The 23118-nt window shown below is 45.2% G+C and overlaps 1 protein-coding gene across 1 annotated transcript; it reads left to right on the forward strand.

Annotated features, from left to right (window-relative positions):
- Positions 1 to 7323: 7323 nt before the first annotated feature.
- LOC146176557 (maleylacetoacetate isomerase-like) lies at positions 7324 to 20929 on the forward strand. The gene is made up of 8 exons (XM_084582829.1): positions 7324 to 7342; positions 9164 to 9237; positions 9313 to 9364; positions 9601 to 9668; positions 11841 to 11921; positions 13980 to 14057; positions 19657 to 19783; positions 20606 to 20929. Exons 2-8 carry the CDS (start codon positions 9229 to 9231, stop codon positions 20869 to 20871), a joined length of 681 nt encoding a protein of 226 aa, XP_084438955.1. The 5' UTR covers positions 7324 to 7342; positions 9164 to 9228; the 3' UTR covers positions 20872 to 20929.
- The last annotated feature ends 2189 nt before the right edge of the window (positions 20930 to 23118 follow it).

The following is a 23118-nucleotide window of genomic DNA, read 5'->3' on the forward strand; positions in this document are numbered from 1 at the left end:
TGCCCAAGGACTACGTTGTTCACTGTCGTTAGTGCTGTCTCCATTCAGAATTGGAATCTGACTGCATATCAAAAAGAAGTGCCAATGAAGTATCACAAAAATGTGTGCGAGTAATTGTTTTTGACCACCACCACAAAGCTAGCACATGAAAAATTGTAGAGGGCCCGTAGCCACCCAAGCACGGAGAATGTGTATGCATGAATGTGTTTTGCCCCTTTTGCCTTATAAATTACTCCAGATTAGATTAGAAACCACTTTTGGTCAAATTCAAACCAAGTCAAATTTTGGGGACCCATGGTGCCAAATTTGGAGGTGGTGCACCTAAATGAGGCCACCACTTAGTTGACCATACTCCAATTAGGTTGCAATTTTTGCCAAGTTTAGTCGAAATTTGGGGGGTCCGGTGGGCCAAGTCCCAGGAGTGGCCCATCTAAATTTGGAGGTCATTATTGAGCTGGCAAATGCGAATTAGGTTGGACACCAAATTTTAGTCAAATCCAGAATAAGACAAATTTTAGGCGTCAGGTGGGCCAAATTTCTTGAGCGGCCTACCTAGATTTGGGAGATCACCATCGAGTTGGCCATGCTCTGATTAGCTTGGACACCGATTTGGGTGAAATTCGACGAGGTTTAGTTGATCAATTATCTGTTAACATAATTATACATTACAATTAGAGTCATTATTAATCGCAACAACGCTCAGGCTTTTGCATTTCTCCACTGCAGATTCTGCAGTGCTCTCGGAATTTTGTAGCGAAAGCTACATTGGCCGCGATGCAGTGATTTCGCTGTGGCATATGTCATCAGTGTGATTTCATATAACTTGAATGACATAGTTTCTGCCTCTGTCAAAGCAAAAACGTCTAGAGAAACCGAAGAGGCAGCCATAGCGCTAACCATCTTCTTTTTCACTGCCACACTTATTTTCAGCGATTCTAAACCCACCATTCAAAATTTCGCAAGAGGGAAAATACCCCCAGTCGCCCATCAAATCTTAACCTCTGGCTCCACAGCTCCCCTATCCATTCACATCGTTTGGGTACCGGGCCATGCAGGCAACCCCGGTAACGAGGCTATAGTGCCTAGAATATACTATAACGAGGCAGCCCACTCAGCTGCTCGAGCGCATGTCAATCGAGCGGGGCATACCGAAAAGACTGGGGAAGCACGCGGGACAGACATCTCACCTGTCATGATATAACACTTCACTACCGAGAACGACTCTTATATGCTCCACCATATACCTCTCTCTCAAAACCCCATCAAATAATCTGGCGACAGCTACAAGCCAAAATCTTTCCCTCCCCAGCTTGGTTGACCTTGGCACACCCGGGCCGGTACGACTCCTCATGCTCCTCATGTGGCGCACCTAGAGCCACCTTCAATCACATGATGTTTTTATGCGAAGACCAAGCCACCGCCCAAATCTGGCCTCACGGCCCAAGAGGGTTGGGAGATCGCGGTCTCCAGCTCGGACCCAGCAGCGCAAAACATGCTGGTTGACTGCATGGGCTGAAGCGGTCGCTGCCAGGCACGGCCTGACAGACACCAGTCGGGATCAGGAACCACTTCAACCCTTGTAATGTGCCCTGGTTCCCACAATAAATGTTTTACCATCACCAATTTCCACCGTGGTTGCACCGCTCTCACAGCCGCTGCCTAGCAACCACATCCTCGCAGTACCCAGGTTCGATCCCGACCACGGCGGCTGCGTTTCGATGGAGGCGAAACGAAGAGGTGTGCTGTGCGATATCAGCGCACGTTGAAGAACCTCAGGTGGTCGAAATTACTCCGCCGCCCTCCACTACGGCTCCTCTTTCGACTTTCACTCCCACCTTCTTCCCTTCCCTTGCCCCGCCGGAGTGGTGCAGTGGTAAGACGCCCGACTACTCTGCCGGAGTACCCGGGTTCGAACCCGACCTCGGCGGCTGCGTTTCGATGGAGGCGAAATGAAGAGGCGTCCGTGTGCTGTGCGATGTCAGCGCATGTTAAAGATCCCCAGGTGGTCGAAATTACTCCGTAGCCCTCCAATACGGCTCCTCTTTCTCGCTTTCCACTTTCACTCCCACCTTCCTCCCTTCCCTTACGGCGCGGTTGTGGTGTCCACAGAAAACGTGAGACAGTTACCGCGCCTTTCCCTTCCTATAAATCAATCAATCAGGTCTCCAGCTGACGCGCGTAGCGGCTACAGTGTACTAGAATATTCTAGTACACTGTAGTAGCGGCGCTGTATATAAAAAGCGGTTGGTTCGTGGGCGCCGCCATGTCTGAAGCCATGGAAGGCGAATCGGAAAGGTATAAACAAACCAATCTTATGCGTTAGAATGAAAACAGGCTAAGGCGACGAGCCGAAGAAACCTAGCATACCAACCTGGATGTGCAGTCAAGGTTAACCAAGGCTAACCAAGCTATACTTTAGCCAATGTTTTCAGACTGCAGTTGGTTTATTATCTCTCTTTGCACACTTTCTAACCATTCCTACCCATTTGTGCACGCAAATCACACCCTTTTCTGCTCGTGCACGTTCGAACATTACAAATTTCCCGCCACCGAAAGGCCTACGTCACCGAAAGTCGAGTACCACGTGAACCGATTTGGACGTCGCCATACCCTTTCCGGCTATTTCGACGTCTGATTGGCCTACCTAATTAATCTACATGCGCAGTAAATCTTTTCCCCGGCGAGATTTTTTCGTCCTCTGCTAATGCAACCATTCTTTTCCAACCTGAGCCCAACGTTGCTAGAGCGTTGTCCTGCCCACACACCCATTTAATGCTTACGCATTAATACCGTTTCCGTTGAACGCATATGCCCGTTCACACTTGCGACTAGCAGCGGTCGCGCGACCGTTTTGGTCGAAAAGCGACAGTCGCAAATGGTCGCATCGGTCGAAAAGCGACTGCCGCGGACCGATCGGGCACTGCTCGAATTTTCAGTCGCGCGACTACTAGTCGCAAACCATTTCACCAATCAGCGAGGTCCCGGAGTACTCGATCGAGCACCTTCTCAATGCAATTAAAGAATACCCCTACCTTTTCAACAAACGGCACCCGGAATTCAAAGGCAGGGAGCAGGATATGGCCTGGGAGGAAATGGGTTTTTCACGCAGGCGCAACATTTTACATTGACACGTCGGCGTTCTCCTGGAAACACGAGAGCGCGGCATCCGCACGGGCTCGCCTAAAAAAGCTTAAGTGTCTGGCAAGCGGCTGTATACCGACGTTCGCTGTCATCGCCCAGCAACTCTCCTACTCTCAACTCGTTCGGAACCAGAACAGAACGAGAAGGCGACAGTCGCAAGTGTGAACATCGGTAGTGGCGAGCTCCTCTTCTCTGTCGCGCGACTACCAGTCGCGCGACCTCATCTAGTCGCAAGTGTGAATAGACCTTAAGGCCCGTTCACACTTGCGACTAGCAGCGGTCGCGCGACCGTTTTGGTCGAAAAGCGACAGTCGCAAATGGTCGCATCGATCGAAAAGCGACTGCCGCGGGCCGATCGGGCACTGCTCGAATTTTCAGTCGCGCGACTACTAGTCGCAAACCATTTTACCAATCAGCGAGGTCCCAGAGTACTCGATCGGGCACCTTCTCAATGCAATGAAAGAATACCCCTACCTTTTCAACAAACTGAACCCGGAATTCAAAGGCAGGGAGAAGGATATGGCCTTGGAGGAGATTGGAAAGATATTCGGACTATCCGGTAGGTACCATGAACTTTTGAGAAATGGGTTTTTCACGCAGGCGCAACATTTTATATTGACACCACGGTGATTGACAGTCTATTCGTCGTTGGCGTTCTCCTGGAAACACGAGAGCGCGGCATGCGCACGGGCTCGCCTGAAAAAGTTGAAGTGTCTGGCAAGCGGCCGATACCGACGTTCGCCCCAACTGTGCCTGACGAACGAGAGGCGACAGTCGCAAGTGTGAACATCGGTAGTGGCGAGCTCCTCTCCTCTGGTCGCGCGACTGGTAGACGCGCGACTTTCATGCCATATGCGATGTCGGTAGACGCTTTCCTGCTCTACTCGGTCAGCTCTCTGCGGCGGCGCGCCCATGCGCAATGCGGAAGCTACCCTTCTTCAATACACGCCGGTGCGCGCATTTGCTGTGATGCCGCTACTCTCCTCCTCTCTGTAGTTAACGCAGCAGCGGAAGCACGGAGGTTTTTCCTCCGTGAGGGGAACACCTGTGGAACAGCGCAGTTGGTTGCCATGGTTATGGCGGCACGAATACTTTCGCATTCTCATAATGCAGTTTCAATACCTGTGGAACCGCGCAGTTGGTTGTCATGGTTAAGGCGGCACGGAGACCTTGGTTTTAAATATGCGTAGCGAAACTTTGGCTTCAAAAGTTGCGGCGGTGCTAATACTTCGCATTCTCCCAATGTAGTTTCTACAGTGACCTCTGTTTTTTCCGGACTCCTCCATTACGGCACAGCTGCCTCTCTCTCTTCTTTCAATCCCACCTTCCTTCCCTTGCAGTGTGGTTATAGGGTCCACGGGTGTGTGTGTGTGACAGATACTGCGCCTTTCCTTTCCTATAAACCACTTTTACAGCGAAACTGTATACCTTTACCGTTGTTATGTATATGTATATAAGGTTGTTCGTTTTTGGGTAAAACCCAATTTATCATGGTTTTTGCACCCCGAACATGTTCCTTAAAAAAAAGTAGGGTAAAACCCAATTTTTTTTCGGTTTCAGCTGGAACAACTGTGCCCACGGGATATGTTGAAAGCTTGTATGAAAGCTCCAAAGCATAATCTATTCGACCGGTACTTTCAGATAAAAAGGTTTTGTATGCGAAGGAGGTGCACTCGAGCAGCCTTATAGATGTCCAGAAAACTCTTGAAAGTGGAAAACGCTTGATCACTTCGTAAACGTCAAACTGTTTGACAGACTGTCGAACTTTCCATGATAAGTAAAAGCGATCGATCGAGCACAAGGTCTTTTTGTCTATATTAACCTAAAAGCAGTGCCACATTAGTAAAATCTTTTGAAGAGTTTTGCGCGAAAATGTCGCCAAATTAATGCCTTATATTAATGCATTAAATGCATCAAATGAAACTGTTAAAGTGACGGATTATTGGGACGACGCAGCTGTGCGCTACCCTAGGCTAACAGATGGAGCGTTGACATTGTTGTGTCTAGCTGGTTGGTTGATTGCACAAATTTTATTTCCATCGGAAATGGGCCTCCTCTTCCGCCCCCTGCACGCGTGTCGGGGAAGAAGACTGGGAGTCGTGAGCCCGCGGATTAGAGGCTGGCAGGTTGTGGCGGCTTCCACCAGATGGACGGTGCGGTGCTGGATCGCGGGGTCCGCGCTTCGCAGCAGGGTATCCCAGACTTCTCTACATGTTATATTTAGTCCTATCCCTGATGATTATGGGCACTCTCAAATTATGTGGTCGAGGGTCCCTCGAGTCCCACAGTGTTTACACAGATCATTGTCCCTAAGGTCTGGTAGCGCGTGAAACGTCCAGACCGCCGGGTTCATAAAGCTATTAGTTTAGTCTTCTATTCTTCTCTATTATTTAGGCTAACATCTGGCGGGGGTACCATGTATACGTCCCAATTTATCATGGTTGATGATTTCCGCGTAATTTTGCAGACGATCGTCGTATGCGCCCAGTGTTCGGGGGGCTCAATGGCTCCCGGAAGTAGATCTCGAGCTAGCTCGTGAGCCGCCTAGTTGGCCTCGTTACCAGCCACGGCAGCGCGAACAGGTGTCCAAAAATGAACTGAATTTTAGCTAATGACAACTGTGGCGTTGAGCGCAGTGGCGTCGCTGGGTATGCATCTTTGCAATTTTTGGTGGCTTTTTGTTTAAATTTTCTCAGCGTTACTGAAAATGTCTTTTATCCGGTGGTGGCACGTCTCTTGCTTAACCTGTTATTTTCGAGAACCTCCGTATAATTTTGCAGTCGCTCGTCCATGTTCCGGCAGTCGGTCGGCTTCACAGTTACCCGGAATTAGAGAGCTCGACTCGTGGGCCGCTTCGTGCCAAGGACGGACGCATATGCAGGTGTCTAAATTAGGCTAATTTTCCTATTTAGTCGTCTACTGGCCAGAATCCTTGCCGCTTCCGGCGAGACCCTACCCTTTCTAAAATTCCAGATGGCCGTTTTGCTCGCTAATTATGAAATCGGCAATTCAGTTCCGACGCAAGTGAGTTGCAACTTCTCCAGCCATTTCCGTGTTGCGGCTTCTAATGGTGGCGGCCAATACTGGGGCACCTCGGCCGTCGACCACCGAGGCGACCGCCGCCCCCGTTTTGCCACAATTGCCGCGTCCACGCTCGCAACCGACTTACTGTCCATCGATCGAATCGAAGCGTCTGATTATATAGGGCATTGCACAATTAGAGGCGCAATGTAGAATGCTTCTCCCAGCTAAACCGCGGAATCCTTGCAGTTCAAATTTCGCACAGAAATCAAATTTTGTCGCTAGTATTTTTTAATACTAAATTTGTTTGGGGTACTTGCCTGATTCGATCAGAAGAAGTCAGATGTTCCCATCGCCTGCGGCGGCGGCGACGCCAGACGAACCGCTGCCCCAGCAATGGGACTGGTAGCGCCACCTCATGCTGCTTACAACAACTCAAACCTTCTGCCAGAAACGTTCGCCCCCTCTTTTCCTGCTACAGAGTTGTTGTAAGCAGCATGAGGTGGCGCCACCAGTCCCATTGCTGGGACAGCGGTTCGTCTGGCGTCGCCGCCGCCGCAGGCGATGGGAACATCTGACTTCTTCTGATCGAATCAGGCAAGTACCCCAAACAAATTTAGTATTAAAAAATACTAGCGACAAAATGTGATTTCTGTGCGAAATTTGAACTGCAAGGATTCCGCGGTTTAGCTGGGAGAAGCATTCTACATCGCGCCTCTAATTCTGCAACACCCTATAGTGCTTCTGCTCTCTTCTCCCTCCTCTCTGTGTTGAATATAAATGCAAGCACTGTAGGGAGAGAGGGACCCTCGACTACATAATCTGGGAACCTGCTGCTAAAGCAAATATAAATTGTAGAGAAGCCTGGGAAGCTCTGCTGCGGAGCGAGGTCCCTGCTCCACAGCAATCCGCCTCACGGAAGAAGCCGCGAAGAACCAAGGCCTCTTTACCTGCTTCTGATCGCGGAGGTCCAGGCTCCCATCCCTTAGGATACATGCCGGGGCCGGGGACTAGGGGGCCTCCTTATCTAGTGGAAGGATAAAGTTAACACATCAACGAGCTTGAATTTAGCGCCTCGATTTTGATTAGCGCCATCCGAATCTCGCACGGATAACAAAAGATGGCGCTGCAGCTGAAGCGGAAAAAAACAAGTATTTGAAGTTTAAAGAGCAAGGAACAGGCAAGGTCAATGTACAACTGGTCGCGCAACTCGGAAGAAAACGCGTGCAGCTGCCTACTGCCAGCGGCATCAACTCGATGATGAGGGCTCCTGCGAACTGTGAGGCAAATTACTAACGCACAGAAAATAAGATCTGCCAGAACTCCAAAGAACTAGAAAGTAAACATAATATTCGCGCTCAGGAATGAATGCAGTTTTTGTTTCTTGCGTAAGAAAAAACGTGTCACGTTTTTAATAATATTTTAACTTGTTTCTAACGTCCTCTCTCGGCCACTTATTATCCGCTGCGTAGTTGCCCAAAGCTCAGATAAGCTTTTTTTCATCCGCGTAATGGGTGTGTCGTCGGCCCCGGTTCAACGTTCATCGTTGCGTGCTGCGTACAGAGTGGGTTATCTGTAACAAACAGTCAGTATTTCATTCTGCTGGTTTTGGTAGAGCTTTACTGCAAGGCGAAGACTGTCTGTGCTCGATGAGAACCTGATTGCCGCTTCATGTGCGCATTTCCGGACGATGGGACAATGCTGCGTCACAGCTCGGCGGCTCGGCTCGGCCTCCCAGGCACGTCGCAAGAGTGGTGGCTTGTTTTACGGATACACGTCTGCATGAGCGGCGTATCGCTGCATGTTTTAATTGAGCGGTGAAGGTGAGATTTTATTGCCCCCAAGAAGCGTGTCGCATTGCTCAAAGCCTTCCGTTCCGCTCCCCTTGCTGCGTGTTTTGCTTACTGCGTCGTATTACCGCACCAACGTTCGCTGAACGTGCTTTAGCTGTTATTACAGTGATGTTCCTATTGTCAATGGGATCTTTCTCATGAACATGTTAAATGCTTAAGTTGTAAATTTGTAACCTCACATTGACTCCTTTCAGTGGCAAATGAAGCGCGAGTAAAATATGGGAATCATGAACAGGGCGAGATTTATTGGAGCGAAGCTATATCATAGATATTTTCTTTTCTCAGACGCATTAACTTCTAAATACTAGCAATCCCAATTTGAATTGCTTACCTAAGCTCTTACAGGTTGGCGTTCTAGCGCTAGCGTTAGTTATTCCGTTCGTTAGTTTTTGTTGTTCTTTGACGCTGATATGTATACTTTGTTTGTTAGCAAGATCTTTTACCCTTTATAATCTCACCGCGTCTCGTTTGGAGACCTACGCTCAGGTCATTTTGTTATCACGAGGATTTCATGAAGACCGTGACGAATGAGCGGTGGTTGCTCTCCTACACTTAGATTTCATTGTCGTGAAGCGTCTATGTAAGTAATCGTGAATTAATAAAGCCTGGCTTTCTGTGCAGCGCAGCTTCACTCATTTATGCCCTTAGTGAAAAGCCTCAAGCCATGTGGTTCTATCCATGTGCTTGCCGAATTCACTTGAAGGCCCTTGTTCACAAACGTGCCCGAAGAAATAAGCCCCAGAATGCGTTTACATGACGCGCGACGAAAGACTAGGCTAACGACGACGGAGGCAGAACGATGCTATGATAAGGTGGTTAAAGATGCCGTAACATTTCAGTTAACGTAAAACTTGACAGTAGAAATCCATGTCAAGTAAAGTTGGCTGAACAGTTACGGTGTCCATTTTTCTGCCTTATCCGAGCATCGTTCTGCCTCCGTCGTTGTTGGCCTTGTTTTTCGTTCATAAGTAAAAAGACAATCAAATTCCCCGCCAAAAGTACGTCACCTGTGACGTCACAAGCAACGTCACGTGTTTGTTGTGCCTCACAGTTCGCAGGGGGCGCTGGGAAACTAAAGCCTCGCTCAGAGTCGACACGCAGGCTTCTATGGGAGTTACGCTACCATTTGTTCTTCTACCATGGAACAGGCGGTGAAGAGCTCAGTGGGGCGGCTGCCTTTCAGCTTGTGCCGTTTGCGATAAAAAAGTTCAGCATGTCGAAGGTGAGTTACGAGCTTGTACCTGTCGATGCTTTAGAATGTCATGTGATGGAAGATTGACGTAAGGCTCTATCGCAGCCGGTTCTCTTGTCCAACTTCCTCAGCTCCTGCGCCTGGCGCGTTCGCATAGGTGAGTTTTTGCCTTGGTCGGGACAACGGTGGTTGCATTGGCGTCGAAAGTCTTCGTTGCCGCTCCGCGTATTTTGTGCAGTGTTTGTCTAGGTGAAAGTTTGTGGTTAACGAAACGGAACTTGTGCCGTGCCGATCTGGGCGGGGCTTGCACAAGGCGCCAGAGTTAAACCAACTATGCGCAATATGTGTATGCATATAATAAATAAAATGGTCCTCTTGACGTTGTTTTCGCAGTGTTGGAGGTCAAGAAGATTTCGTACGAGTATCGGACTGTGGACTTGAAGCCTAAGGATGGCGAGCAGGTATGCATGCATGTACTCGGCTCGCGAATGTCGAGACCGACATAACCGCGGTTTTGAGGTTTTGAGGTTTTATTTCTCTAATCTTCACTGACACAAGCCCAGAAAGAAATAAGCTAATTATAAGCAACTGCTCTTAACTGTTCATAGCATTTGCCTAAGCTGTAGTACCTTAATTGTAAATGTGTTACCGCGCACAATAAAATAATGTATTCGGATGGTGGTAGTCCCGGTGAATGGTGTGCACGTAATGGCGTTCAATATTATGTGTATGTACGTGTGCTAGGTGCATGAAAAATACTTCGCGGCCCTCTCCTGCTGCAGCGCCGATAACCTCAATTGTTATCTTAGTTCTTAGGGCACTTCTGCAAGGAGGCTATCACAAATAGCAATGGCTCGAGTAGAATGTGGACCTTGTCGTGCTCTTAGCAGGAATAATTGTGAAGGTCTAGGTAGTTTGTCACATATGTTTAGAGAGTGCATTTTGGGTATGGTAAGTGTACTAGACCGTGAAGTGTCACGAAGAATACGAATTAGTATATATGGTCAGAACTGCAGCGAACTGTATGTTCAGCAGGGAAGGTGGCTCCTTTTAATATAATCTTATCAAGTTGATGACCGGAAATATAGCAAAGCCAAATGCAAAAACATGCCTTACAAACAGAGGAGATCACTTGAATTGACTCCTGAAAATATGTATATTAGAAAGCGTCATGAAAGATATCGAGCAACATTATAAAAATATAATTGAGAAAAAAGTGAACCAAAAACAATGGCAGCAAAAATATTCCTGGTCACCACACATTTTATGCCCCTTTTTATGTTTTTAGGACTAGTGGTTTTCCTGTTGATCATATTCTTTAATTCGTAGATGTGATTTAGATATTAGCTTGCACCAACAGACCTCTAAATTTGAATTCGCTGAAAATTAATGCTGAGCGCTGTGTGTGAGGTCATAATTAAGCATAAACAGTTTTGTAGTGGCTTGTCTTATAAAATTCTCGTGCTGAATAAAAAGAATGTATATAGAAAAAGGTGCTGGCCACATAATAGGTAGTGTTAATGACTCATTAAAAGCATTTCTTTAAATTATGTACAGATATTAGCACCTGTTCAGCTCCACCTTATGATCCCTGTATACATGATTGCTACTAGACTTAAAATTGTTATTGTAAATGGGGCAAATTAATTTATTAATATTAAATTTCTCATATATGTTGTTTTGATACCAAGTCAGGCATACCCCCTGACAAACTATCGCTGTTCCACGTAGACACGTTTGTCCAGCTTGGTTAATTAAGTGTGGCTTTATGTCAGTGTCAGGTGGTCTTCCACGTAATGTGCACGACTGCGTGCTATGTGTGGTGTAAGAGTCTCAGTGCATGTACAAGAGGATCCGTAAGGAGAGCTGCAGATGAAAGCGATTAATATTGTCACATTGTACCCTTGAAGGCGGAGCTCAAGGCTTCCCCCAATTTTTTACTTCTCAAAGTTCCGTACACATTGTGTAGATTTGTCTGGAAGGTTTTGCGGTCCTGTCCTTCTTTCTCTGTGCTGCGTCTTCCCGCTAAGCCGTTCTGTCAAAGGTATTACTAGGTACTCTGGCGATAAACTTTGCTCATTGTGTAGAGTTGGCATCAAGGGTTTGCAGGATGGAGGGCCAAATATACTAAAGGAAAAGCAAAAATCAGTAATTGAGTACCATCCTGGTAATCCAGTTGCTTAAAAGGCTGGCATGAAATATAAAGGAGTACTTGCATATGTTCTGTCTGTCATCCCACACTGCAAAAAGTTTTTGGTGATCACATATATATTCTAAAATTGTATTGCCTGCCGTACACACTATTGTATGCATGTACAGGCAGGCAAGCTATATTGGTTGAATGTTGCACAAATAAGCTCGCTGTTGCATTCAAGGGAAATTATTTTGCCTTTTCAGTGGCGTGTAAATGGAGCATTTGTTTGCTGCAGTTTAAGTTTATCGTCCATGCCACAAAGCTTGTTTAAGGGGTTATTTACGATGGCAGCCTTAGTAGTCTCTAACACCAGCCTCCAACAGAGCCTGATCCAGGCAGATATAAATTTGTATCACCTTTCATGGTATCTTGACTGCAAGTATGGGAACTGTGTGTTATTGAGCAAAATATATATTTTTGCATCCATTTAACTTTTCAGCAAACCGACAAGTTCAAGGCGCTCAACCCTATGGGCCAGGTTCCCGTCCTGCTTGTCGATGGCAAGCCCATCAGCCAGTCGGTATGTGCCATGCCTGTTGTGTAGCATTTTGTTTTTATTTGCTGTCACTGCAGCGGCATCAATTGAGAATTGTTTTTCCAGCTAGTTGGTACTTCATTCTACTATAATTGTGAAGTTGAAACTACTGCATTGTGTGAGAAAATGGGCAGCCTTCGATCTTGAACATTTCGAGGGAAACCTTTATTTCAGGGAAGAGTAGGAAGCACTCAACCAAACATGCCATTCAGGACTACCCTTTCTTTGTGCTTGGAGATGCTTGTATGCACATCATTGTGGAATTTAACTATTCTTTTCACGACCCAGAGTTTGCAGTGTAATTGAATCGATATCACCTCTTTAACTATCTCTTGTTTCAGTTAGTGAATCAATGCTGCTAATTTGAGCAGTAGCGTGAACGGTTAATTATGCACCAGCTTCTAATTCTACAACAAACTAAAGTGCGCTATGGGTTTTCCAAGCAGCCATCTTTTTATATTGCCTTCCTTGCCACATATGAGCGAAATTCTCTGCAGTGACAGGGGAGCTCACAGCATGAACAGCATGGAGCAGGCCATAATGGGGTGGTGTGTTTTTTTCTTTTCCAACTGGTGTGCTTTGCCAAAGCAAAATACTAGCAAGAATAACACATCCGTTGAATTCTCCTGAGGCAGGAAATGAAGCAGACAACTGTTAAAAGCAGGCCACATGTGCTGATGGTTCGATGAAGCACTCTAGGATGTGCTGTCTTTCCTGTTGTGAGACAGTGTACTTTCAGCTCATCAGCAGTGTTGGACTGTTTTGTAATATCAAAACTTGATCACAAAGGACCCACTGGAGTTTTTTTTTACAGCATAACTGGCCTTCTCGAGGCACACGCGAACAGCAAAGGGTAGATGGAAAAACTCTGTTCACAAAGCGGGAAACAAACCGAGAATATAGGTTGAACACAGCCAGCTGAATAATGCAAGTCGAGGTTTTTTCTTGCCATTCTAATCGTGAGATGCCTGCTGAAGTGGTTAATTGGTTTTGCTTTTGGCAGCTGATCCAATGGTCACGGGATTGATGCACAGCTGTGGCTCTGTAGGGCATGTTGATGGAGGCAAAATCGCCCATGCACTATGTGATGTCAGAGTATGTTGAAATACCCTTGGTGATCGGAAATAATACGGAGCTCTTCACTGGAGCGTCCCTCGTAGTCAGTGTGCAGCTTTGGGACGTTAGACTCCACATACGGCTCCCGTTACGGTTCCCGGTCAATACCTTATGTACTCATACATGATGCAACAACGAGTGTAACAGGGAGGGTTGCTTTTGCTAGCTAGAAGCAGGGACATCCAGTATTTTTGGAGTGCTATCTCTGAAGCCCGTATCCACTGCTTTCGCCAACGTTCGTCTGATCCTTGTATTAGACATTAGTTTGCAAGCAGGTAGTACCCACATTTACCAATTTCCCTGGTGTTTGTCTAGTCCTTGGCGTACGGTATATAGCAGTTGGCAGGCAATAGTTAAGACTAAAACGAATCTACAACAAAGCACTAACTGTGAATGGATTTCAAACTCGTGGTGGTAGGAGTGGATCAGATTTGGCGACCACTGCATGTGCTAGCACACCTAATTTGCATTTAGTGTAACCATGCTAAACCATTGCTTTATTGCGAAAGCAATACTACGCCAGGTCTAACCGCTCGTCGCTGCGTGCCGTGTCCTTGTCCGTCTCCTTATTTAAACAGGAGGAGAAGAAGTAGCAGCAGCTTTTGCTCCATATACGGTTCAGTGGCGTTAAACCCTTTTCATTCTATTTCTTTTTTAAAAATAAAACTGAACTGAACTGATCTGTTATCATTCACTTATAAAATGATTACACTGTCCATCTCCAGTCACAAATGAAACAGTGCACCGAAACATTCCCTTCTACTTCCTTTTCCTTGTTTTGGCGACTGTTGACGCTGTTCATCAGCATAACCAAAAAGAGCCATACCAGCACATAGTTTTTACTGGCTGGAATTGGATGGAATTGTTCTTTTAAGCAGTTGCATATTGATTGACGGACACACGCGCACCCTCTGTACGTACCCACAGGTGGCCATCATGGAGTACCTGGAGGAGAAGTATCCACAGCCAAGTCTTCTGCCCACAGACCTTTACTTCAGGGCTAAGGTGTGTGTACAAGGATTCCTTGCTTTAGCGTGACCCCCCGTTCTCCCAACCTTTGCTATCTGTCAACGAAAAGGAAGCTGAAAGTTCCAAAAAACATGCCTGACAGTATGCTACTGTCAGGCATGTTTTTTGGAACTTTCAGCTTCCAAGGTTTAAAAAAATATTTAACCACATTGGTTTCAACTGGTGTCTCCAAGGTACAGTTTTTTTTTTTAACTTTCACTTAAAAAAAAAATTGACTGCGTTTCCAGGATCCTCAGGAGGTCTAAATTACTCTGGAGCCCTCCACTACAGCACCCCTTTCTCTCTTTCCGCTTTCACTTTCCGTTTTCACTTTCAGCTTTCTCTCTTCCCTTACTGTGGGTGGTTCAGGTGTCCACAGAACAAGTGTGGCAGATACTGCGCCTTTCCTTTTCTGTGAACGAATTATTATTATTAACTTTCACTTGGTTGTAGCTGTTGCGTCCTAGGTACTTGCCTTTTACATATTTTTAAACATATCCTTTCCTTCAGTAATGGCTAGAAGTCGCTTGTGAGATTGACCTGGAAAAGTGGCTTTTTTTTTTCTCCTCCAGTCAGTGTGAAACAGGCGCGAGCCAATTTTTGTTCCTGTTTGCCTTGTGGTTGGACTGATAAAACTTTTGTATCCACCTGTGGCGAAGTAATACAGCTGAGCAAGTAAAACAGGTGTTTTTGCCAAGGCACTTCTACTAAATTGGAGGAAACTGAGAATACGAACTGTGGCACACGTTGTACAAAACATTTCTGGCTGGGATCTTGGCCGAGTGCATAAACGTGGTGCGAATTCCCGCTTTTTGTTCGCTTTGAAAGTTTTTGACATGCTTCCGTTGCTCCAAAGCCCAATTACCTGAGTATTTTGACATTTAAGAGGCATTAAGTTCTGTCACGTGCTATTTTACTCTCCACAAGTACTAGTTGGCAATTTTGTTTGTTTAATCCCGGTGCTCTCTGCTGCTTGCTGCTCCAGACCACGTGGGCCAGAGAAGGTGATGGGATATATGCCACTGACTGACAGAGCTGAAGCAGTGTTATCGTGCGCATCTTTTGGTGGAAGATAGTAAAAATTTGTTGAACCATAGTGCCACAGGTAATTACATTTTCGAAGTTCTAAAAAACTGTTATGGCTATCATTATTAGACAGTTACAAACCTCTAACTGCAACAGTTAAAGGGTTAACTATCAGAAATTGGTTATTGACCAACTTAATAGGCAACATTATTCTCGTGTGTTTTGATGTCTCCGCAGTGCTGATATAACTGTGCCGCAGGTGCTCTCTTTGTATCTCAAAAAACCTTGTTTTAAAAGCTAGTGGCTGATTTCACTGAGACACCTGGTTTACTAAGCCGTGTTGTGGACACATCCTAAAATTTATGAACATGTGTAGAAAAAAAATGCCCTCGTTCTGTGTGAGAACATATGTAACCGGTGGCCAAGAAATCGAGCATAGTATGTATAGCCTACTGCAGTGCGGCTCCAAACAACATGTGTGTGGTTTTGTCATGTGGATTCCAGTCCGCATGCATCACACTGCTAAAGTTCTAAAGAAAAAAAAAACAAAAAGAATGAACGGCATTACCCTCGAGGTGCAGCTGTTTGGCACGCGAAGCTCTGCCGTTGGAAACAAGTGTTTGATGGGGAAATGAAACGGGCCTCACTGAACTCGTATGGTACAGGATGGGCTTGTCCCATAAATAAATTCTCGCCCTTTTGTCTTTTTATTTTGCCTTCTTATGGAACGATGCTTCAGGAGGAATTTAAGGCTGGGTGAGATTTTTGCCGTGGCAAAAAAAAAAAAATAGTTTGGATATGGTTGCCCCCTGCTAGAGCAATTCTGTAGATTTGAGAAAATATGTTATATACTCAGGTATTTGTGCCTCCCCAAACACATTTTTCATCCATTTCAGGGTCACATTGATTGGAAAGTTGGTGGTGAAAATTTTCAGAGGATTTATTTTCACTTTTTTTTGTTTTTTTTTTTCAGAACATCATGTTTTGACCATGTACTATTGGCAGAAAATGTTTGTGAGACGTGGCCACTCAGAAAGTAATTTTTTTGTTCTGTAGTAAAGGAGCAAATTGCCTGAAATCTATGACTGTTTATAAAGGGGCATAAATGCTAGCCCCTGGTGGCAATACCAGACGACTGAGCAGTGAACTAGAGCTGTAGCTTTTTTTCCATCTCGTTCCAAAAACTCGTAGTTTTTATCGTGTTGTGCAGCATAAGCTTTTTTTACTATCATTTAGAATTTCAGGACTTTGCATCCAGTATATTTTAACAAAAATGTACATAAGCGGAAAAGATATAAAGCTTGAAACAGTAATAAACAAAATTGTAATCTTATTTGGAGGTCTATTGCAAGCTGCATTCATTTAGAAGACAGCTAGCAAATTTCTTATTTCTAGCTTTTATTATGACTACTTTGCAGCCAGCCTTCTAAAATAATTTTCAGTCTCACCCCGCCTTCAGCTGTCAGTGTCAACATTGATTGTACTGCGTCTATGTACAGCAGTAGGGTGTAACTATTAGTATGCTGTTTGTTTACTTGTAATGAGAAATGGAAAACTTTTTGAGCGCAGTTGCTCTCCTTCTCCTCCTCTTTCTCCTCCTAAAGTTTCTAATTTCAGGAAATTTGTGGATTACCTGAAAGCTATTCAAGTTCCTTGGCTGGATGAAAAGGCTTAGTATTGTGTGCTGTTTTTATCAAGTTCAACATGCGAGTGATATCCGACCTTATTGGTGATTTCATCAGCTCATTAGCCTTTTGGCAGTTACTGCAGGAAAGAAAGTACACGAAGGAATTAAATCAGCCCTGCTGTGGCGGCTCAGGGGTTAAAGCACTCGGCTACTGAACCAGAGTACCCCGGTGTTCGCTCCCGTCCTTGGCGGCCACTTTTCGATGGGGTCAGAGTGCAGTGCAAAGGCACAATATGCTGTGTGATATATGTCAGTGCACACTGCAAAAGTCCTGCTGGTTGAAATTTCCGGAGCTCCCCATCATCTACAGTTTCCCTCGTAGGTGGTGTTGGTTTTGGACATCACACCCCGTATACCGTACCAAGAATAACATTGGATGAATCATTTCTTGTAGTTTTTGTGTTAAATATCTGAAATGTTTTTCATTTCCTGAGTGCATCGTAGTTTTTTGTCATAAACCAATATTCTTATACTTGCCCTTTATTCATCAAGTATTCATGGTGCTTATTTGTTTATTTCATTTAAGATACCCTCAGGGCCCGTAAGGGCATTGGAGGGGAGTGAGTTAACAGAACAATAAGTACATAATTGAAGTGTTTACAAGGGTATGAATTTTAGTAAGAATAACATAAATGCAACAATAAATGTAAGATATATGCAATAAGCAGCACAGTAATCCTGTCAGTATACAATATTAGCTAAGGTGGTACGAATATTTCAGTTATCCGCGATGGAAACAATATTTGAAGGAAGATGGTTCCCTTCAGTCGATGTTCACAGTATGAAGGATTGCAGGCAAGCGTATATATTGCTCCTATCAAGACCGGTTTTATGATGGGGATCGATACGATGTCATATGTAGTGAGGTTGCAGAAAGAATTCGTTACTCATGGTATGATACATCTTGTGCAAAAAGGACCAACCCAACTATTTTGCGATGTGGAATTAATGATGGAAGTTGAAGTTCGGACTTCAAGGCTGTAATGCTTTTTGTTTGGCTGTAATTCAAATAAATTAAACGAAGTTATTTTGAACAAGTTCTATGGCGGTGATAAGTTTTTGTAACCGGGATCCTATGCGGATGATGCATACACCAGTTTTATGCATATCAGTGGTACAGATCCTTGAGGTACACTGGAGTGCACATCAGAAAACACAGAGTTATGACCTTTGACTAAGATGAATCACAAACTGTTAGTAATTCAATCCGTTTTAAAGCGTTAGGCACAATGTTAACATGACTAAGCTTGTGAACATACCTTGTTGAAAGCCTTAGAAAAATCTAAAGATATGCAATCAGTGAACGTTCCAGATTGCGGTGCAGTTTATGGAAGAAAGATGCGAGCCAAGTTTCGCATGACTACGACTTGCGGGAACCACATTGTGCCGTTGTAAAGAACGAATATGATTCAAGAAATTCTGTCAGTGCTTTAAAGATTATATGCTCTAGTAACTTAAGCATTTACCTGTTAGAGAGATTAGGCAATAATTATTGGCAATGTTTCTACTTCCTGACTTATCAGGAGGTCTTGAGATTGCTGAAAGATCTTCGTTAGTATGATGGAACTATATCTGGTAGTATTTTTCAGAAATTTCTCATTGACAGAATCAAAACCAGAAGAAGCTTGATGATCAAAGTTTTCGACAAGTTTAGCAACACCAGCTACATCTACAAAAATTGGGAGCATCATCGGATACTTATAATTCTGTGATTGAGGAAGGTGAGAAATACGAGCACAAGAAGAATTTTTAACAAATATACCATTTAAAAAAGTTGCACATTCAGTGTCAGAAATCTGTTCACCACAGGAGTTCTGTAAAATAATTAAATTTTGATAAGAAGGGTTAACTACATGCCAGAATTTATCGACGTTAGTTTTCAACATATATGGCAGAGTACTCGAGAAAAAATGACTCTTAGTGCTCTTTAAGGGGTTATGTACTCAGAAGAAGTCAGTTTATATGTTCCCCAACATGAGTTAGTGGCGATGCTTTAGCTGCACGATAAAAGCTTTTTTTTTCCGGTTAGAAAGGAGCCTGGTGTGAGCGTTGTACCATGGGGCATGTGAGTTAGAAGTGATGGTGCGGTTTGAAACGCATCTATCAGTTAAATCACTTACTTTGGCCGCAAAACTATCGCAGTTTGCCTGAACAGTACGGCCGTGAAAGTTAATTTAATATTATGTCCAAAAATACTGATCATTTTATACTGATAGCTTCGAAGTTGGCGTTCTTGTACTCAAAAATCAGTTTTATTTTTTTGTTATATTGTCCTATGTTAATGATAACTCCGGAGACAAGAAATGAAAAGACTAGCATGGTGGTGAAATAAACTCTTTATTGGGCTCACATGTGTTCAGAAAAGAACTAAGCAACTTGGCGGTAGTGATAGCAGAAAGCGTCTTTAGCATCATTGAACTAAATATACCTGCTGCTCTTGGCAGCACTCTAAAATTTGAAATCTGCAAAGAAATATCTAGATAAACTGGTCAAAGGCAGCTACAACAAAATGGAACAATGGGAGCAGTCACGCTTGGCTGCAAACATTTGAGATATATCTCCGCGCATCTTATGCTACAAGGAAAATGATAAAGTCACATCTTGGCTAAACTGAGCGTAGACAAAGAAAGAGCACAAAGTCTACTTGGCATTACTTAAATTTCTGCACACTAAATTATAAGGACATAGTTTGCCGGTGTTTATTAACAACAAATAACTATTACAATGGTTTGCAGCCATGTGCTCTTACATGTCCTTATATTTTGAGCTGCCGCTGTCAACTGGAACTTCTCGTGAGCTGAACAAATTCAAAGTGCTCACATTGTGGCTTGGCTGATATTGTTGCAATATCAAAGTTTTCGCGTGCCTGTCTTTCCTTCACAGTGCCGAGAGGTTGTGGAAGTGCTTGTGTCCGGAATCCAGCCACTACAGAGCATTGGTCTAATCCCACTTCTTGGCAAGGCCGAGTGGAAGAAATGGGCAGACCGAAACATCACTCGAGGCTTCACAGGTGAGGCGAGAGAGCACACCTGACAAAAAACAACCAAGGCCAGAAATATGGCAGGTCTTGTTTGTGAGTTGCGCCAGCTGTTTTTTGCAAAGATTCCAAACCTCACTTGTGACTGATGTACATGATGGAGTTGGCAGCAGAGTTTGACTGCATGTAGACTTTATGGTGCGTCACTGATCTGTGCACTTTGTGGCCTTGGATTCTTTTCATTATTAGTAGGGGTTTGCAGGCTGGCTTAATTGGAGTGCGTTTTGTTTTCCCCGAGCATATAGGCCGTTTTACTATATGCAGTCGTTATTTGCACTTGGCGCATTCTTTAAGAGGCCTTTGAGAGGAACGTTTCATGTTAGGCAAGAGCGGCGTAAGCCAGAAAACGTGGTTTGTCATCACGTTTTGAAATCGCTTGGGATTCCACAAGGCTTTTCTGAAAATGTAGAAAACCTGTGCATTTTAGGTGTTATCTTGGGGGAAGAAACAGCAGTAATCTTGCTACCATTTGTCGCACACATCTTTGGTCAGTATTAATTAAAAGGAGGTGTGCTGTAAGAGACCTTTTCTGTTCATATACGTTAGCATTTTGACCTGTTAATAACTTGAGCCAGACATTTAGGAACCCACGAGAAGCTCAGCCTCTTTTTTCCGCATTATGCAAAATTGCGCTACAGAGGGCAGCAAAATTTGTTAAACTGCCTATGATATGTGAAGTTGGGCTCTTTAGGCTATCTGAAGAACAAGTGTAGGAGGGAAGGATTGAGACTGACTCCAGTGATTCTACATTTGGTTTCTCCCTACACCCCTTTCTTCCTGCCTCTGAATTTGCAGCCCTGGAAGCCATTCTCACCGAGACAGCAGGAAAGTACTGCTTTGGAGACGAAGTGACATTTGCAGATGCCTGCCTTGTTCCACAAGTGTGCAATGCGTACCGCTTTGGTGTCGACGTGACACCCTTCCCGACGATACGGAGAATCTACGAGGCACTACAACAGCATCCGCTGGTCAAAAAGGCCGATCCATCGTGCCAGCCAGACACTCCACCTACAGGGATTCCCAACACTGCTGACCTGTTCAAGGGCCCTGGGGACCAGTAGCTGTCAGAGCTGATAAAAGTGCAACCTTATTAAAGAATTTATATTTTGTTAGTTTGAATTTACAGCTACCATTGTTCTTTTGTAGATTGAGGACGTACCACTGTCATTAGCTTTAAAATTTTGACGGCTTATGAATTTTGCAGCTATGCATTCGTCCAGAACAATGGTTCTCAGCCACATCAGATGTGTCGGAGACCCCTTGTGGACCAGTGAAAGTGGCGGGGGACCCCTTAAAACCAAAGATGGAGGCGGGGGAGGGGGTTACGATATTGCAGGGACTGCGGCTGCAGTTCCGGGTGCAGGTCACGAAATTCGGATTGAGTCAAGGCATTTAAATTGGCCTCTAAAATATGCACACTTGATAAGCCAGTGCTCCACGGCTTGGAGGGGAAGTGGGGAAGAGGCAACGCGTCAGCGCCACTGCGCATGCTGTTGGAGGAATTCGACTCCTCCCCACTCCGCGCTGCTCGCTCGTCGAACATCCGAGACTCTTTGCATTGCAGCCCTGTCCGGCAGTGCAGCCAAAGCTAGAGTTTCACGTATGCTGGCGTCAACAAACGCCGTACACGACCTCTCCCTCTCTCTCGCACGGACTCTGTTTCCGCACTTCTCTCGCGTTTCTTTAGCTTTTAGAATCTAACGTCGCTTTGAACTTTCATACTTTTAACCCTGCAGAATTGTGTCTAGCTAGGCCAGAGCAATCGCGCAATCTTTCTCTTTTGTGTGTGCGCGCATGGGTTTTGCAGACCCTGAAGATCGCTTTGTGGATCTTTATTTGAAAAACACTCGCCCACATTAATAATTGAGTATGCCAAGCATAACAGAAAAGCAATGAGAATCTTTTTACGTTTGTAGTTGATACAACTAAAGAGCGAAGCAGAAGATGTCTCACAAGGGAGGAGTGCCTCCAACCACTAGTGTCATCCAGTATTCATGACACTGGAGTTAATCCAGTGAAGCTGTGGTAGGGTGTCTAGAAGGGGAGGTGTGAAAAACGCGGCGCACTGCCCATAGAGAGGAGTGGCCCCCTGCGCGTGACTGCCGCCAGGGAGCGCCGCGGTCTGGGGCGCCGTCAGCATTCCGGAGGGGGCGGCAGAGTGAAGGTAGTCAAAGCGCGGTTTGACCCGTCGTCGTTGTGTGTTTCGGGGCGATTTCCTGCATGTGCTGCTTGCATACCCTCGCTGCGTGCTGGCAGAAATGCCGCTGATGTCAAAGAAAAAAAACTCAGAGGTGGTGCTTTGTTCCCGGGTGCGATTCAGGTTACAAGTCGTGTTCGGAAAAAGTGTCTCTTTTCCGTGCACCGTCTTGCCCAGATCAGCTCTCGAAGTGGGCTGCAGTCGCCCTGGATGCTGTTGAGGTCGCGTTAGACCACACAGACTATGTCGAAAAGCGAAGTGACGCTCGGCTGGTATATTATATTGCGGGCTATGTGGCCAGGAAGCGTGTGCTGTCGACAAACTGTATAGCATGCAGGGAGGCTTGCCTTATGGAGAAAGACTGCGTCCCTATTGGGCTACTGTATTCATCATCATCACTGTATAATTTGATTCAAACTCTTGAAAACAGGCTGACACATGAATTCAGCAGAACCCGTCTGCATTCTAGATTTGTTTTCAGCATACTGCAGAAAGTGAGCTCAAACGTGCCACAGCATGGTTGTGTGGAGCATTGTGTTGAAATCACAAAATCGGTAGTAAGGTGTTTCTGCCTCACCAGAATCCACTTTCTTTTGAAGGGTCTAAATCAAGAAACTAATGAAAAGAAAAGGTAAAAGAACAAAGCCTTGTGTGATTTGATGTAAGCAGCGAAATTGGTCGAAAACATTCTGCTGTGTGCCAATAAAGCTTGCTTGTCCAGGAACACGTTGCATGATTTTATTGCGTTCTTGTCCTGGAGCATCAATGGACAAGAAGTGGAAGCTGTGACAGATTTTCTGTTCTTGGGCTCCAAGATTACCTCGGAAGGAGACTGCAGCCATGAAATTAGGAGACGCCTGCTTTTGGGAAAAAGAGTCATGGTTAGCCTTGACCACCTATTAATGAGCAGAGACATTAGTCTGACAACCAAGATCCGTATAACTCGTGCTATGGTCTTTCCAGTTGTGATGTATGGATGCGAGAGTTGGACTGTGAAAAAGGCTGGCCGCCGAAGAATTGACGCGTTTGAATTGTGGTGCTGGCGAAGACTCTTGAGAGTTCCTTGGAATGCCAGAAGATCAAATCAGTCGATATTGTCGACCATAAACCC

The sequence above is a fragment of the Amblyomma maculatum genome, chromosome 10 (assembly GCF_055883805.1).
Source record: "Amblyomma maculatum isolate TAMU_Amacu chromosome 10, ASM5588380v1, whole genome shotgun sequence".
NCBI lineage: Eukaryota > Metazoa > Arthropoda > Arachnida > Ixodida > Ixodidae > Amblyomma > Amblyomma maculatum.

What these genes read in the sequence shown, in the direction of transcription:
- LOC146176557 (XM_084582829.1), top strand. An exon ending in CGCCTGGCGCGTTCGCATAG is followed by an intron (nt 9,365 to 9,600) that starts GTGAGTTTTTGC and finishes TTGTTTTCGCAG; the next exon opens with TGTTGGAGGTCAAGAAGATT. An exon ending in CATCACTCGAGGCTTCACAG is followed by an intron (nt 19,784 to 20,605) that starts GTGAGGCGAGAG and finishes CTGAATTTGCAG; the next exon opens with CCCTGGAAGCCATTCTCACC.